Source organism: Saimiri boliviensis, chromosome 12, assembly GCF_048565385.1.
Source record: "Saimiri boliviensis isolate mSaiBol1 chromosome 12, mSaiBol1.pri, whole genome shotgun sequence".
In the NCBI taxonomy this organism is placed as follows: domain Eukaryota; kingdom Metazoa; phylum Chordata; class Mammalia; order Primates; family Cebidae; genus Saimiri; species Saimiri boliviensis.
Window position 1 is genome coordinate 56,043,740 of NC_133460.1, and position 19,072 is coordinate 56,062,811.

At 40.5% G+C, this 19,072-nt stretch overlaps 1 protein-coding gene across 30 annotated transcripts in view; it reads right to left on the minus strand.

Annotated features, from left to right (window-relative positions):
- KCNMA1 (potassium calcium-activated channel subfamily M alpha 1) overlaps positions 1 to 19,072 on the minus strand; it is a 765,877-nt gene that overhangs the window by 34,411 nt on the left and 712,394 nt on the right. For 17 of the 30 annotated variants that reach the window (XM_074382455.1, XM_074382454.1, XM_074382456.1 and 14 more), the window contains one exon: positions 2,310 to 2,423. In XM_074382455.1, the coding sequence (XP_074238556.1) occupies positions 2,310 to 2,423 (114 nt within the window). Of the gene's footprint in view, positions 1 to 1,419; positions 1,501 to 2,309; positions 2,424 to 19,072 lie in introns of all 30 variants that reach the window. The other 13 variants (XM_074382450.1, XM_074382449.1, XM_074382451.1 and 10 more) reach the window with 1 other exon arrangement.

Here is a 19,072-nt window from a genome sequence, read left to right on the forward strand (position 1 = left end):
CTGGGAGAGTCAATGATACCAATCAAATGCCAGAATTCTTGCCTTAGATTTGGGGCACCAAGTTTCTCCTTAAGATAACCTGGTTATCAGCACATGAATTCCGAATAGAAAACGAAATTCCCGGCAGTGATGATTCTGAAATACTGCTGTAGGTTTGTGAGATGGAGATGTTTAGATTAATTTTTCAACCAGAGGTGTGGACCACATGAGCCCTGGGTCTCTTATGGCCTTCCAGTTATGAGGAGAGCAATCCAGAAACCTAGGGTTTTTAAACAACTACACTGAACATGCAAAAGATACCCCTCCAATGGTTGGAAACAGAAGATAATGTGATACTCCTTGACCTGAGTGAATTTGTCCTGATAAATAGCTATATCTACAATAATTGAGTGGTGGACAATTTATTCCTTAGTTTCTAGACACCTCACAAGCAAGATTACTGTGTTGAAAGCCTGCTTCCTTATTTTGAAATATATTTCTGGGCCAAGAAAATGGAGTGTTCATTTCATTTGTGAGTCAGGTGAAGGCAGGTGCTCCCACCTCTCTATCTACTCCTTTGCTGAGTCGCACTTTTGCTGTCTCTATTTAGAAGATCAATCCCCAGTTCTGAGACCTGCTGCTGATGGGTGCCCTTCATGGAGTTATTAATCAAGTCATGAGGAAGTGGGGAGGAGCCTTACAAACACAGTCATGACCACAGGCCTTTATCTTCCACCTGAGTCCATTGTGAATCTCCCAGAGAGGGTTTTGAGCTGGGAGTGGGAGCCAGAGTGCAGGGCTGCACTTGGGTGGCTGCTAACCTTATCCTCTGCACCCTTCTTGAAATCTGCCTTTAGTAAAAAAAAAAAAAAAGTTTCCCCAGGGACCAGTTGTTTTTATGGCTTCAGAACCAAAGCTTCTGAGAAAGGCCCCAGTAAGGGAGAAAAAGGCAAATAAAGTCAGAATAAAGGAAAATAAACAGCTGGAGGGAAGGCGCCATCTCAGGTTTCTTATCTTAAAATTTTGATATTCTCCTTTGACTTTCTCTGAAAGCTGTGAAGACATGTCATTCAAACTGACAGCGTGTTGGAAGAGGAGTAGAAGGGAGAAGGCGGGAGAGCAGGGTGACAAAAAGAAGTGGAGAAAAAAAGACTCAGGCCAGAGAAAATGAATTAGAGCAAAGATGCTTTGGAAACAACTGCCAGGTCAGATGGGTGTGATCAAAGGTTTACTGATGCTGTGTGGGGAAAAAATCATTAAGGAAGGCCAGAACAAGACAGTCGATTCCAACCAGAGCCACAAATAAAACACATTCAAAGCAGTGCCATGGGGTAGCCTTTCTGTTACAGCCGGTGAAATAAAAACAAGCCGATGATAGTTGGAAACACCAACAGCAGAACAAAAGGAGATACTGATGTGAAGGAAAACAGTGCTTCTTACCCAGTTCAGTTATCATTAGAATGTGCGTCCCACTGTTTTTTTCCTGATTGACTGAAACCAAAGGCAACTTGCCCGGTTTAGCTAATTGGATACAGCATTTAAGGGTTGGGGAAAGGGAGTGGAGGAAAGTACAGAAAAAGAAGAGAGTGAGGGAATAACAGAGGAAACATTCTCAAGTAAAGGGACCCCGGACCACAGGTAGTTTGTATTTTTCTTGGGGGGGGTGGGGAAGAGGCCGCTCTACAGTTTTGCAAACTCATTCATGGTAACAGGGAGTGCCATGGCCAGGTTAGAAGTTACATTTTATCTTCCAACCAACATGGCCCTCAAAACCCCATCATCGGGGTGGGGTGGGGGGGGAATGGCATTTGCTGAAAATGGCTTTTGGCTGAGATATTCAACTATGATAGGTTCAATGTGGAGTTACTACACATTAGCCCAGGGTGTCTCCCTCATTCTCAAAATGGGTTTGGCTTAGATCCAAGGCTTTGTATATCAGTGGAGGGCTCAGATTGTAGGAGCTGTCCAGACAGAATGCTAGAAAGAGGTTCTTCCAGTAAAAATCACCGGAAAGAATCCATGAACTAAGCCATCCTCCTTCCCTCCCCATTCCCAACTGTATGCCCCAATCACAAATCCATCATCTCATGCTCCTTTGAAAACAGTGACCAGCATGAAGGAAACTGTCTATTCATCTCAGAAGAAAGATAGAGCAGTTTTCCCTTCCAGTAATCAGCCATATATCTACTCATACCTTTCTCCCAGCTCCCTCAAAACAAACCCCATAGCACCTACAAGGTTGAAAGGGCTAAGATAAAACCAACCTCCTCATATCCTGTATGGTTTGAAAGAGAACAAAAATTCCCTTCAAAGCTGACATTGACCCCTACCTAGTTCAGTGATGATGGGGATGTTGACCCCAGTTGTGATGGACGGTTGACGTAACATCCCGTGCACTGGGCTGTTATCCGGAGAGGATCTATCCATTCCTGGAGGTGTGAACCCTAGTGGGAGGGAAGCAGAGGAAAAAGAAAAATCAAAGAAGTAGAACATTAGGAAATAATGAGAGTACAGTATATACACACAACCCCAAAAATGTAGCTTATGCATTATTCACAGGTCAGCAATTAGTACTCCCAGGATAAACTCTAATGAGCTATTCTTTAGAAGGACAAGGTAGGATACCATTATAAATAATCGTAACTCACTTTATAGTTCCCTTAAAAAAATCCAGACTCCACACAAATTATTTATTCTGCTCAGATTTTGGCTCCCTTCTCTTTCCAGAGACACAGAAGAATTATCCCCTGTGCCCCCTTGACGTTCAATATGGCTATGTGACACATGAAATGCTCTGTCCTGGCTGGGCGTGGTGGCTCAAGCCTGTAATCCCAGCAGTTTGGGAGGCCGAGGCGGGTGGATGATGAGGTCAAGAGATCGAGACCATCTTGGTCAACATAGTGAAACCCCGTCTCTACTAAAAATACAAAAAATTAGTTGGGCATGGTGGTGCGTGCCTGTAATCCCAGCTACTCAGGAGGCTGAGGCAGGAGAATTGCCTGAACCTGGGAGGCGGAGGTTGCGGTGAGCCGAGATCGTGCCATTGCACTCCACACTGGGTAACAAGAGCGAAACGCCGTCTCAAAAAAAAAAAAAAAGAAAGAAAGAAAGAAAGAAAGAAATGCTCTGTCCTATGAAAAGTTGAGCAGACCAATGCGTATCACTGTTGGTACAGGGATTGGACGGCCGTCTCTCTCTTCCCAGGCATGGCAACTGTGAGGACACAAGTTACTATGGAAATGAAGGCTGGACAGCAGCCCTGGACAGTTGTCCACATAGCATTCTGAGTGAGTGAAAACTAAAGCTGAGTTGCCTTAAGCCACTGAAATTCGTTTGTTTGTTGTTACCACAACATAACCTAACTGGCCTGACTGTCACCATAAACCAATCAATTGCTTATCGTCTTGCTGGTAAGTGACTTAGGCCTCAGTTTTCACAGAGTTCTGGCCAATCAGAAGTGTGAAGAAATCTTCCTGGGGCTTCCAGGAAGTGTTTCCTTGCTCTTAAAAAGAAACGTATAGGAAGAGATTCTTTTTTAATTTACTAAGCACTGTTTTATATGCCTGTAGTGCCAGGAACTGAGGCACCAGCTGAGGGCGTAACTAACTGAACTATCAGTAATATTGGCTGAATTGAATGACAGGAAGAACTGTCCTGGAGTTCCTATGGAAAGCAGCCAGGAGCCATCTCATCGCAGGACTTCTCCCTATGTGAGTTTTATTCACACACACACACACACACACACACACACACACACACACACAAATGTATTTATACATATACATACACATAATATAATGAGATGTACATATTTTTTCTTTCGGTTTAAGCTAAATGGAGAAGGAGTTTACTTGCATCTAAACGCTCCTGACTGATGTATATGCCACCTGCTTATGGTTGATCCCTTGAACTTCCCAGGGTGCCCAGCACAGACCACATAAGGTATATGTGGGCACAGGAAAATTGGAAAGAAGCCTGCTTGGTCTCTGATTTTGCAGTTTGGGCTTTTTTGGGTCTCAGGTCCAAGTCCAGAGTGCATAGCAGGATGAGCTTGGACCAAACTGTAACTTTCAGTTTACTCAGAGTGAGAAATATCCAGGCTAGGCATAATGACTGCCTCTTTAGGTTTTGCATGGACACATATCAATATTAGAAACCTACTTACCTCCTACATTCATCTGGTGACAATTACATTTTCTAATGAAGCATATGGCAAGTCCACGCAAGTGGCAAGACCCAATGTGCTTACACGTAGATGACAGGCAAGCATTCACATTCACTTTGGTTTCTCATTTTTGCCCTTGGTGGAAGGCTGCATGGACTTATCAATGAATTAGGGACTTTTAGGAACAAAGTCACTTGCCAAATTTCCAAGGACAAAACTCCAAATAGATTACTATGTGACCAGATTCCTGACTCACTCACTCCCCAGCAATGTGACAAGATTGTGTTGAGTCTGGCATTTCGGGTAGGTCAGGAATGAAATACAGGAGCTCAATAATTGCCTCTTGTTTTGGAGGTGCATAATGCATAAAATGCCAGGGAAATATTTTAAAAGGTTTTCTTACTTTCTGCTCTCCTTCGTATACATTTCTTATCATTGAGTGCCATAGTTTCAGAAAGAAAAGCAAAGTTTTACTTAATACCCATTCCCTGATGGTGCTTAATTTGATTCTTTTTATTAATATACTGTGAAAAGGGGGAGTCATTTTGAATGACATTGTGGTGTCCATCTTTTCAAACTTTGGAATATGTGTTTTTCAGCCAACCACATAACCAAAAACATGCATTTTTCAATGCCAGCTGTTTTCTTCCTCTAGGATGGTGAAGGGGAAAACTAAACTGTTTTCATCAGAAGTTTCAATTCAAAAGCCTGAAAAACTGCAAGTGACAGCTGTGCAGATTCAGTGGATATGACGTTTTTGAATTTCTTCAACTTGACAAGTAAACACCTTAAATCGGTAATGCTATATGCATAATACATGGCCTGTATTTTGACATCCATCATCAAATGCTGACTTGAGAAAATACGGGTTTGTACGTCAAGGAATAGCACCCATAAAGCAGGGAGAAATGCAGGTCACACGGTATTAGGAGAACTGTATTTCATTACAGAACCCGCAACAAGCCACAGCATCCTTTTATTTTATCTTATTTAAAGATTCCATTTTCAGCTGTGAAAAGACTCAATTCCTTTGCATGAAACCTTCATTTAGAAATGACATGCTTGCTTCACAGGCTTCTTTCACTTTGCTTTCATATTCCATTTTCCCCTTCAGTCACCAGGCCTGGTTCCATTAGCATCTGCAACTGACAAACTGTGGTGGGTGTCCAAAGACATCTCTGCGTTGAAGGCCTGGCTCTCCCCGACGCATGACTCCCCAAAAAAGTGTGCTTTTCTTGGCAAGAAAACTTCATGCTTCTTTTTATTACCCTACTCTTCTAGTCACACATTTTTTAAAGCAAAAGGCAACAACAATGACAAAATTGGTTTCCTCTATTTCCCTGGCGTAAAGTTATGCTAAAGATGAACATAATTTATTAACATTGTTTCTTTCTTAGGGGTCCTGATATGGGAAAATTATGGTCAGAAATGGCAGGGGTGCCCCAGATTCCCTAAATGGGCTTGGAGAGAAGTTCAGGCATCTTCTATAAAGGGATGAGGCAATCTGGCCCTTGATGCCACAGGATGGTGTCCACTCCATTCATCATAGCTGCATTTGATAAGGGGACAGGTCTAAATTGTGACCCAGTCTCTAACCGTCTTGCTCCCCTCCCCATTATTTCTTGCAGCCATGGCTGTATCATGGGTAGCTCCCAAAGTCTCTCTACATTAAACAGCGCCCTAGTTCTGCATGTGAAAGCACTGGCACATGGAATATACTACAGGGATCTACAGCTAGGGAGCAGTGAAACTGGGAAATGCTCCCTTCATTAGTTAAGCTAACACTTGGGAAATTAATTTTAGAAACAACCACTTATTTTGCCAGAAAAGATGACTAAGAATATCAGCATTAGAGACATGGAATGAGAAGTCCTCAATCAGGAAGGCTCAAGTTTAAATCATCCACAGCTGAAGCTACCACCAGATGGGCTCCTGATTCTTTAGCTATGTCTCCATAGCACTTTGCTGATCATGGCCATGAGAGGCAAGTTTTGTGCTAAAAATGACTTCCATATGTTTGTTGGCCATTTGTTTTAACATCATTAATGATCAGGGAAATGCAAATCAAAACCACAATGCAATACCACCTTACTCCTGCAAGAATGCTATAGTCAAAAAATCAAAAAACAGTAGATGTTGGCGTGGATGTGGTGAACAGGGAACACTTCTACACTGCTGGTGGGAATGTAAACTAGTACAACCACTGTGAAAAACGGTGCAGAGACTCCTTAAAGAGCTAAAAGTAGAACTACCATTTGATCCAACAGTCCCACTACTGGATATCTACCCACAGGAAAAGAAGTCATTATTCGAAAAAGATACTTGCACACACATGTTTATAGCAGCACAATTTGCAATTGCAAACTTGTGGAACAAACTCAAATGCCCATTAATCAACGAGTTGGATAAAGAAACTGTGATATATTATATATATATATGTATATGAGATGGAATACTACACAGTCATACAACAATACAAAGGAATGAATTAACAGCAATTTGCAGTGACCTGGATGAGACTAGAGACTATTATTCTAAGTGATATAACTCAGGAATGGAAAATCAAACATCATATGTTCTCACTGATACATGGGAGTGAAGCTATGAAGATGCAAAGGCATAGGAATGATACAATGGGGATTAGAGACCATTATTCTAAGTGATGTAACTCCAGAATGGAAAACCAAACATCGTATGTTCTCACTGATACATGAGAGCTAAGCTGTGAAGATGCCAAAGCGTAAGAATGATACAATGGACTCTGGGGACTTTGGGAGAAGAGCAGGTGGGGGAAAAGGGATAAAAGACTATAAAGATGGTGCAGTGTATACTGCTCAGGTGATGGGTGCACCAAAACCTCACAAATCACCACTAAATGTGGTATTTGGCTTACCACTAAGGTAGAGGTGGTATTTGGTTTACTCATGCAACCAAATACCACCTATACCTCAATACCCCAATAACTTATGAAAAAAACAAAAATAAAATAAACAACTTTGAGATACCACCTGACCTCCTTACACTGAAGTCTTTTCCCCACTCCAATCTTCAGTGGCTGATGTGGCAGTCTTTTGTTATCTGTTTTATCCATTTGGCATGAGGCATAAATGCCTTGACCAACTTTATCTCATGACAGGTATTCCCATTCCATATACTGTATAAGAACTTTAGGCCAGAGACTGGATTTTCATTTATTTGAACTTCCCAGATTATCTATACAATGTCCAGAACATAGAAAATAAATAGAATGGAATTGCTAAGAGCATGGGCTGTAAAGTCAAGTGTCCTGGATTCAAATTCTGGCACCTCCACTTATGAGCCATGGCACTATAAGCATTGTGCAGCCGCTCTCCGAGTCTCTTTCTTCATCCATAAACCAGAAATACTTCCTACACAGGACCATTGTAAGGATAAGATAAAATAACATATTCAAAACATTTAGTACAATACCTGGTATGAAGCGAGTACTCAAAAATGCTTGCTACCAATATTAATATTTTATTAGGTATACAATAAGTGTTTATGGATCACTTCCCTTTCCCTAGGGATAAAGAACTGAAGACGTATTTAGTAGATTCTTAAAAAAGAATTTTCACACAGAGAAAATCCTAGAAAATTAATGAGACGGCAATGAGCAGTGTGTGTGTGTGTCTGTGTGTCTGTGTGTGTGTGTATGGAAATAATCAGATCAGTCTTGTGATAGAAATACAGCCCAAAGTAACTAAGCAAAGAGGAATCTGAATATGGGGATAGCTGGGATTTTCTTTAGATATGTCAATAAGCCATTGGCCAGTCTTATCTAGGAAAGGTTCTTCATTTCTTATGCCAACTGCAGAATCTCTGTAGCCTTCCGTTTTCTACACCCAATCTCTCACTTTCCTTAATTACTCAGAGAAGTCCGGAAATGGTTTTCACTGCTCTCTATTCCTTCCCAACACTTGACCATAAGCACCCCTGTTAGGTTCAGCTGAACAAAATCAGCAGTGTCTGAGTTCCTTTTCATGATACTGTAATTCCAGGGTTTGGTAGCAATGGGCCTCTGCCAGGGAGGTTATGGGAAGAAGGTTAAATATTCTTTAGTGAAATGTTCAAACTAATTTCAGTGGATGGTTTGTAATTAAAGAATTTAACACAAACACTTTGCCTATTCCTAAAAAGTGCAAAGGATAACAAGGAGATCACCAAAGTTTCCTTTCTTGAATTAATTGTTTCTGGATACTTGCTGTATGCATGCATGCAGCATCTACAAAGCATCATGTGATTATAAAGAAAGAAGGGCTATGGCTCAGACAAGCTATACACAGGGAATGGCTAGAAAAGGGTTCCCATTTGACCCAGCAATCCCATTACTGGGTATATATCCAAAGGATTATAAATCATTCTACTATAAGGACACATGCACACGAATGTTCATTGCAGCACTGTTTACAATAGCAAAGACCTGGAACCAACCCAAATGCTCATCGATGATAGACCGGACAGGGAAAATGTGGTACATATACACCATGGAATATTATGCAGCCATCAGAAATAATGAGTTTGTGTCCTTTGTAGGGACATGGATGAACCTGGAAACCATCATTCTCAGCAAACTGACACAAGAGCAGAAAATCAAACACCGCATGTTCTCACTCATAGGCGGGTGTTGAACAATGAGAACACATGGACACAGGGAGGGGAGCACTGCACACTGGGGTCCATTGGGGAGAAATGGGGGAGGGATGGGGGGTGGGGAGGTGAGAAGAGAGAGCATGGGGAGAATTGACAGATACAGGTGAGGGGAAGGAAGGCAGCAAACCACACTGCCATGTGTGTACCTATGCAACAATCTTGCATGTTCTTCACATGTACCCCAAAACCTAAAATGCAATAAAAAAAAAAAAACAAAGAAAAGGGTTCCAGGACAACGTAAACCCAAGTGCATTAGAAAATGAGAAAGGCTCAATGGCATTGTTTTTATGAGACTCAAAGCAAAGGCAAGAACGCTTTAGATCTATACTGGCTAATAACTGAGAATAAAGAAGAGAGGGGGAAGGCTGAAACACAGCCCCAAGGGAAAAAAAATCATAGCTAACTTTTATTGAGCACTTACTATGCACTAAATTTTGCTCATGTAATAACTTCAGTTCTCAGAACCATCCTATGTAAATACTATTGTTTTTCAGAAGAGGAAACTAAAGGCACAGGGAAGGTAAGCAACTTGTCCCAGGACGTACATCTAGGAATTAGCAGATCTTAGAATGGAACCCAGCTAAACAAGTCCCAGAGTCTCCTCTAAGCCACCATGCCATATTGCTTCTTACATGCCAGACTGGGCTAAGGGCTTTTTCATGGGCCACTTTGTTTATTCCTCATAACAGTCTCTGTGTGTTTAAGGGCTAATAATATTTCTATTTTGGAGAAGAGGAAAATCAGATTCAGAGCAGTGGCGTAACTGGTTCAAGTATACTCCATTGGTAAGTAGATCTGGGGGCTGCAACCAGGCAGTCTGACCTCAGACTCCTGACACCTGCACGCTGTACCGTGTGCTTGACTTGTGTGCTGGCCTCTCCTACTCAGGCACTAGTCCTGGCAGGCAAGTCTGAGGCCTGAGTCAGTCTTACTTTTTATCATTTTCACTTTTAAACAATAGCAGATAACAACTGGGACCCATTGTAGTTATGCTTAACTTGCTTTGGTATGGCAGCATGCAGTACTCAGTACATACAATAAATGCTTTATTACAGTACTTTTCCATGGGGGAAACACAAAGTACTTTCTAAATCTTCCCCAGTTAAATCCCCAAGCCTTTCCAGGGAGAGAGAGAGATGGAAATTCTTATCAATCACCTCCCCTAGAATAGATGGAGAAATGAAGGTAAGTGCTTCCCCCACCCCCAAAGACTTAACATAAAGGAATTGGTTCAAATGGTAGGCCAAATTATCTTTTATTGTGTGCATATAAATGATGGTTAGAAATCCATATGCTACGTTAAACTAGGGAAATAAATTAGGCCGAGTCATCTAGGTTTGCTGAGACAGGTATTCAATATGAAGTTGTAAAAGGGAAAGATCACCTTTGAAAATGATCTATAAAGACATGTTAAAATCAAAAGAAACATCTCATATTACATCATCTCTGAGATGAATTAAATTTCTTGTTAATACCAGGAAAAAAAAATCTCAACGGCAAATGTCAGATGAAGTACAGATCAATAAAAATATTTTGATAAGTAAATGCAACAATGCTATTTAACACATGATTGGCAACTGCTGAAACATAAATTATCCAAATTTCTCATTGCTGCTTATGGGAAAATTATGCAGATTAGAACTTGATTAGGCTTATATCATGAGACTCAATTTGGACTTTTAATCTATTAAGCTCCAATAAATGAGGCATCTGAATAGCTCCCCTGAGCAACTACAGTAATAGCCACAGCAGTCATTTTTGCAGTATGTATTCCAACAAATTCTTCAGCAGCTGAAGTAAAGAAAATTCCGTGTATAGAAGCACAATTGCTTTCTAACTTGTAGGGGAAGAAAATCCATGCACACAGGGTTGATTCAGGAAATAGATTTTTGGAAACGACTGCAAGAAAAATTCAGCCAAAGGAGAAATCTCAGTTTAACCTTGTAATATGTTTTCACAGTAGTTTTCAGTGACTTCCCATGAAGCTAGAATCCAGAGTCAGGAAGGCCAGGCAGCTGACCATGTTTACTCAATCAAAAAAAGATTATTTACCAAGGCAGCAGTTTCTCCTGAAACTCCCCAAAGGCTACCCCAACAGGGTAGAGGTAGCCCCCACCAAGGTGCTGGAGGTCAATGTCAAGGAGGAAAGTGGGGAAATTCCCCTGCCAATGTGTGACTCCCCTGCACAAAGCCTAATGGCAGAGCTTGGAAACTGCCATATCAACAGACAGTTCTGTGAATCCTAAGACACACTGTAAGGTGTCTTTTGCCTCTTCAGCAATCATTCTATGCTAGAGACACAAGAGCTTTGAAAATCCTCTAATCCGTTCCTCCATTCTACAGATGAAGAAACTGAGGCTTGGAGTGGAGAAGTTATTATATCCAAGGTCACAGAACCAGTTAGCAGCAGAACCAGGATAGCTGGTATCTGTTGTTTTCTGTTCCTTTTTAACTCCTTCTATGCATAAGGAACCTATTCCACAGTGTTAGCTGGGGGTGCAGGGAAGCAACTCTGTCCCCACCCTGGAAACAGGAGTAGCAACCTGAGGCCAAGCATCTTGACTTCACAGGGCCACAGACGGTCCTGCATCATCCTGGCCCCATCATCAGTTTAGAAATGAGTCTGCCTCGCTCAAGCTAGGACCAGTCCATGTTCTCCCCAGGACCTTATGTAAAAGAGGGTAAAGGTGCTGTGGTTGCAAAGTCAGGAGCCTGTAGATGTGTGGCTGCTGGCAAGCAGTTAGCCCACCATGGGGTGAATGAAAACAGGACAAATGAACCAAGAGGTGGAGAGACTGAGACAGAGCTCTGTCATTGTTCAAGTTCCTGCACCTAACCGTGTCTAAAGCCAGCGGCATCCCAGTTATATGACTCTGTTTCTACTTAAGCCTTTTTGCATTGGATTTCACTTGCACCAAAATGTTCCAACTAGTACAGTAACAGAAAAATCTCCATTCTCTTCATGGTGAAATGATTTATGCAGGCCTGATTTTCTACTGAAACAAATGATTGCATCCTAATTTAAGGTTTCCTGCTTGTTTCCAGTGACCAGTGACAAGACCTGGCTTAATACTCTTCTCATTTCTTTCTATTTACAGTAAGTAACAATGACATTTTTAGCGGCACATTTTTTTAGAGACTGTCTTTGATTAGCGCCTCTGGAAGTGGACTCCACCCACTGCATAAAGTGCCCGATCCTTTTAGCGTTTGCATTTTGGGTCCAACTCAAACCAAAGCAAATCAAACCAACCAAATAAACAAAACTTCTCCATAGTTAGTTGTCCATTAAGCTTCATAAAATATATTCCGCTCTTAGACAAGTCTCACACACATGAAACAAATTCATGGACTTGTCTCTCCAAGCAGACAGTCTCTTTCCTTAGAATTAGCTTAAAGAGCTTACTGTGTAAGGTGTTTCTCTAAAGGGTTGGTTAAGGAGCAAAAGGAGAAAAAGGGGAAGTAAAGGACGAAGCTAGTTACAACTCGAACACACCTAAATCTACAGATGTGGAGAGAAACCTAATATTCACCTGATATAATGTCTCCGTTTACCCAACAGCTCATGACATCAGTGCATTTTCTACAACATCTCAACTTCTCAGTTTTGCCTTCTTCTAACTCATCTTACAATTTAAAACTAAGGCAGGCTAGGTGCAGTGGCTCATGCCTGTAATCCCAGCTCTTTGGGAGGCCAATGTGAGTGGATTGCTTGAGCTCGGGATTTCAAGACCAGCCTGACCAACATGGTGAAACTTCGTCTCTACTAAAAAAAAAAAAAAATACAAAAATTAGCTGGGTGTGGTGGAGTGTGCCTGTAGTCCCAGCTACTTGGGAGGCTAAGATGGGAGGATTGCTTGAGCCGGAGAGGCAGAGGTTGCAGTGAGCCAAGATCATGCCACTGTACTCCAGCCTGGGTGACAGACTGAGACCCCATCTCAAAAAATAATATAAAAATAAGACATATTTACTTGGTCAGTATGGATCAAATAACTTAGAATTTTACCTATACTTCGGCCTAAGCAATTGTACTTCTAAAAATATGTGTACAGCTATAATTTCCTTATATTAAATATTTGGCTGCCATGGTCTTCATTCATAGGAATTAAGTGACAACATTTGAATGAAAACAACATGAATGTCCAATTTTAGGGAAATTGGTTAAGTCTGCATTCACTAAAAATAATGAAGAGAAACATTTCATGACATAGAAAAAATAGCCATGACAAAATCTTTGTGAAAAACCATAGTTAACATACTAACATATATGATCCATTTTTTGAGGGCAAAAATATTTAAATCTATAGAAATAAGACTAATATGTCAACTTTCTTATGTCCAAGCAGTAAAATTACAGGGAATTGGCATTTTTTTTGTTTCTATATTGCTAAATTTTCTAAAATAAACATTTTTAATTTATGCAATGAGAAAAAATTTGAAAATTATAAATTGATTTTAAAGACCCTGAAATCTAGAAACCTCACGTGATTCTCGATGGGCAGAGAGCAGCTGATTAACCTGATGGATAGACACGGCTGGTTCATCTGTAAGGGTCTGAAAGATCTTTGAGCATCTTCTTAATTTGGCAGTTGAGGATACTGAAGTTCTAAGATGGAAGTGATCAGGCCAAGATTACAGAGCAAAGGGGCTTTAGAAGAACAGGGCCCAGAGAGAGTTTTCAGGCTTTCTAGTTCTCTATTAGTTCATCCTTCCACCATCTTGTAAGAGCCACTCAATGTCAGAGGAGAGGCCACTCACATAAAGCACACATGGACTGTGAAGAGCCCGAGAAACCCACAATGCCCCATGCACACAGGGGAAGGGAGGAACAGTCAGGGCTGGTTTCCGGCACAGATGGAAAGTGTCACCTGATGATTCTCATCCCTGCTTCCACCAGCCTTACTCACTTCAGAAACTGTTCCCTTCTTCCCTCCCAACCCAGCTCCTGCCCCTTCTTCACCTCTTCCAGGAAGTCTGCCTTGACTAACTTCTCACATTCAGTTACTTTATGACGATGCTTCTCTTTGCCTTTTTTCCATTCCCTTTATTCATTAATTTAAAATGTATGAATTACTACTAAATATGTACTAATTACTACATATTAATGTTTAAATGTTTTTAAGCAGTTTTAATTCTCTCTGTTTTATCTTCATATACCCACTGGACTCCCCAGTTTCAATATGGCATAGCTTATGCTAGCCTTTTCTTTATTATTATTATTTGTTCTTAATTCCTGTCCTGAGACTCTCCCTCTTTGCTTCCACCACAAGAGGACAAAGCCTGTTTTGCCACTAACATGGGATCTCCTCTTTCATGATGGATCATGTTTCCAGTAAACTAGAGGCTTACTATGCCAGGGAAAAGGCAGATATATACATTACAAGACAGTGATATCAAGGGGATACTAATAAAACACACAGACATCCCCCCCTCATTCTGCCAAGACCGTATACCATTTTGTTTCCATTACATCAATTTTTTCCTCTTCTTTTGTGAGCATTAATCAAAGAAATGCAAAGAGCTCATTAAAGTGATAGATTGACTGAAAATGTAACCACCTTTTCATTATAAACAGTTTCTTTATGTTCTTGGTGCCGTGGGCTTTGTTTTTTAGCATTTGTCATGTAGTTCAAATGTCCTTTAACATTTAAAACACCAAATGCCAAATGGGCCACAGTTGTTTGGTTTAGTATGAATCGAGGGCCAGCATAGCAGAAACCAGAACTCCAAAATCACAAACAAAGTAAAATATCATATCTTAAGCACATAGAAAATTAAGTAGCTGCAAAAGATGGGTGCGCCAAGTGATCCAAGGCATTTGCCATGAAATTCGGGAAAGCAGAATTGCATCACCAACAACTTTCAGCCAGCTGTTTCTGCATGCTTCTAGAGACAAGATGCCTGGCCTGAGATCGCACCGAGGTTCCAAACATTTGATAGTTCTTTAAAAGAAAGAATTTTTTTTTCCTTAAGTGTTGAAGTGTTTCCTGTATATATGTTTATGCTGGCACGTGAATATGTAACCGAGATCTTTGATCTTGGGGTCAGACATTCCCACACACATCCACACACGAATCCTCACTAGATAAGGGTTTGGCACTGGTTTGACTCTGAGCATCTCCTTGTACAGCGGGGTGATTCGCGGGGTTGTTATTTTAAGGAACTGGAAGACAGGAGCCCTCTCTTCCAGTATCCTATCCCATGTCTTTATCAACAAGCATATCAAAATTTCATAGAAGACACACACACACCAAATACATTAAACCCCAACAACTGTGCAGCTTGCACATCACAACTCCAGGAAGGACGTCATATCCTCTCTCAGGAGTAGCCCCTAAGGCATGAACGTCCCCCCAGGAGCCCTGTACCCTCTCTGTTTGCTAACAGTCAAAACATTCATTTGCTGCTATGCAATCACAGTCTCGGCAACAGCTCTGACCCTCACTGTCTTCTTCTGTAAAATGGGAATGACTCTAAAGCCCTTTCAGCTCTAAGGTTTATGTCTCTTTCATGACCCCAAATTTAAAAGTGACCTCCAACACAATAAGCTAGCAAAGAGAATCCAGAGGATCTCCTTTCAGACTCCTTCACAAGCTCTTGCACAGATCCTGCCTTTTGATTCAGTTTTATACCTTTGCTCAGAGGATGAAACTTCACTTCCCAAACCAAGGAGAAGGATGTACTTTCTCCAAAGTTGCTCTAATGGCTGAGAAGGCCATAAATAACCATTTATTAAACAAACACTACGGGCTAAAGGAAGAGAAACCACCACAATTAGGCCCCTGAGGCCTGCAGGCGCAGTACATAAGGATGGGACTCTCATAATCCAGACAATATATAACCAGTTGTTCCATTTTCTTGAAGTTATCTTCATAATCAAGATGCTATCCCAGCCATTGTGAGCTTTAGAACTATTTTTAATTTTAATTTAAAGAGCAATTAAAGAAAGACAATGGATATGCAGGATAATAAAGTAAGTGATTAGCAGCATGCAAATGACAGAGGCTTAATGATAATATGGTTCTAGTCTCCAAACGGCTTGTCGAGAGAAAGCCCTTTCTACATGTGGTTGTTCAGCTAATGTGTCTCAGCCCACAATTACAACATTGCTGACACCATTAACCAGTGAAACAACATCACTTGGTGAAATCCTTGTTGTCTCATTAAAAAGGAAAGGGTCAGGTAATTTACCAACGTTGTATGTCTAGTTTTGTTGTTGGTAATTAGCAAACATTACCCAGCATAGACTCCCACTGGGAGCTGGGAAACTTTGTGAAATATTAAAGAGGAAAGCCTTTATATTTCACTGGAAAACTGAAAAGAGGTGCAGTAATATTCTCACTGTCACCCTTTTGCATTTAGGAAAAGGAAGATGCAACTTGGAACTCTTTAATTTCAGGAGAAATATTCAAAGTGTGTTGGGAAGTCACTACCCACTTTAAGACCCCGGATCTCTATTGTATACTGGTAAATTGGACCGCACCCTCTTTACAAAGGGGAGGTGGAGGTGGGAGGAAAACTGCAAACTTCATCTTTATTGTTCTTCCTTATGTTTTTAAAATTAATCTCCTTGAAATAAAGGAAAGGGGCTATAAATTTTTTCTTTTTGAAATGCTGCAGGACTTAAATAAGCACCAGTGTTGTTTATTCAAAAGATTACACACACACACACACACATATTTAGACCTAAAGATAGAGGAAATATATTCCAGGGATGGGACTTCCTGCCTCCCTGCTTCCTAATGGAATCTTCCCCACATTCGAACTCAGACCCTGCCTCCCAACACTGGCTAATGCTTGGTGTGTTGTCGGGGAGCAGAATGGTATCTTATTCTTTAAATGGAACTTTTGGAACATAAAACACATTCCAATAAATGTAAGCAGAAAATTATGAATTCATTAAACTACTTTGGTATCTTGTGCTATATATAATATTTATATTCCGACTACTGTAAAATATGCTTTAATATCTTTAGGCAACTATAAGGACTTAAATATTTATAAAATGGCTAAAGATAAAGTATGGCCCTCTTATTCCTACATACAGATGATGTAAGGCATGCAATCAAAGACAATAACACTCTTTGCCCATTTGTCATCTTAAAGGAGCCGATCAACGCGCCATCCCTCGTGTGCCATCTACATAAGAGTTGTTGCCAACACAGGCAACTCCAGAGGAGTTTGCGCCTTAAAAACTACCTAGAGTGCTATACTTCATAGAAAACAGGGCTTTCTGAAAATGGAGACAAAACAATAAATTTGCAGGCAAAACAGCTCCAAGAGGGGCTTCAAAATGCTGCTGTATTTATCTCTGGGACATGTGGGAACAGGAAGCATTTTGATTTAATATTTCATAACATAGAGACAATTGCTTCCTTGCATGGTATATAATTAATGCTCATAGAAATGAGGGTTTCTTTTTTTTAAAAAAGTTTCAGTATCTTAAATGCAAATAAATAAGGAGACACACCTGCATAATAGGAAGGGCTTCCTTTTAAAATTTAGAATAGACCCATATAATCCCAATAAAGAGAAAGCCACCATGAATTTATAATCACCTAGGGGCCTATTAAAAGTAGTTTTATAGATTAAGTGTGAAACCTCAACCCTGACGTTCTTATTATTTACCTTCCTTGCTTGCCTTTAGGCCCATGGCCTGATTGATTTTCAAAATTCTTCCATTTCCTATGCCGATTAGGTATTCAAAGAATTGTTTGTGCTCACCTGCCTTGACCTCTCAAGTGAACACCCCCTGGTTGATTTTCCCAGCTCCCTCTAGCTCCCTGCTGGGAACCATGCGGAAGTTGGTGAATTTCTCATATATCCTGCACTTTATAATGTCCATTATATGCTCTCCAAACCTCCTAGCAATCATGCCGTGGAAAATGATTTATTCTATAAATAAATTTCTAAGATAAATTTCTATGGAAATGTAAGCTTTAGTAAATAAGCTGCCCGGATACAAGAATCAGAGATGGTTTCCTTGAGTAAGGAAGGGACTAACCCTGTGTTTCTCAGCTCGGGCTGCACGTTGGAATCACTGATGCATACTTGCATCAGCGTCTAATTTAATTGCTCTGGAGTATGGCCTGAGCACGTCAAGAATGTTAGAAGTTCCCCAGGTGAGTACAATGTGCAGCTAAGGTTGAAAACCAGTGGGCTAGTTCAGAAATAAATCCACCCATTTATGGTCAACTAATGATTGACAAAAATGCCAAGAACACACAGTGGGGAAAGGATAGTCTATTCAATACATAATGTTCAGAAAACAATATTTCCATGCAAAAGAATAAAACTGAACACTTCTCTTACACCAAAATCAAAATTCAAATGGATTAAAGATTTGAATGGAAAATCTGAAACTGTAAAATTCCTAGGAGAAAAAATAGGGGAAAAGCTCCTTGACAATGGTCTGGGCAATGATTTCTTGGATATGACACCAAAAGCATAGGCCAGAAAAGCAAAAATAAACAAGTGGGACTACATCAAACTAAAAATCTGCACAGCAAGGAAAACAATCCACAAAGTGAGAAGCCAACCTAAAAATGGGAGAAAACATTTTAAAACCACAAATCCAATAAAGGATTACTATCCCAACTACATGAAGAACTCACATACTCAATAGCAAGAAAATAACCTGATTAAGCAATGGGCAAAGAAACCTAATAGACATTTTTATAAAGAAGATATACAAATGGCCAAAAGTAGATATGAAAAGGTGCTCAATATCACTAGTCATCAGAAAAAGATGCAAATCAAACAAGATAAATTTCTCTGGAAATGTAAGCTTGAGTAAATCGGCTGCCCGGATACATAGATCAGAGATGGTTTCCTTGAGTAAGAAAGGGGCTAAACCTGTGTTACTCAACTCGGGCTGCACGTTGGAATCACCAATGCATGCCTGCATCAGTGTCTAATTTAATTGCTCTGGAGTAACAAGATATCAATAAAATATCACCTCACACCTGTTAAGATTGCTATTATTAAAAAGACAAGTGATAACACGTGTTGGTGAGGGTATGGCGAAAAGAGAACGCTTGTACACTGCTGGTGGAATGTAAATTTGTACAGCCCTATAGAAAACAGTATGAAGTTTCTATAAAAAATTAAAAACAGAACCATCATATGATTCAGCAATCCCACTTCTGGGTATATACCCAATGGAAATGAAATCAGTATCTCAAAGAGACATCTGCACCTCCATGTTTACTGCAGCACTATTTACAATAGCCAAGATATAGAAACCACTAGTGTCCATTG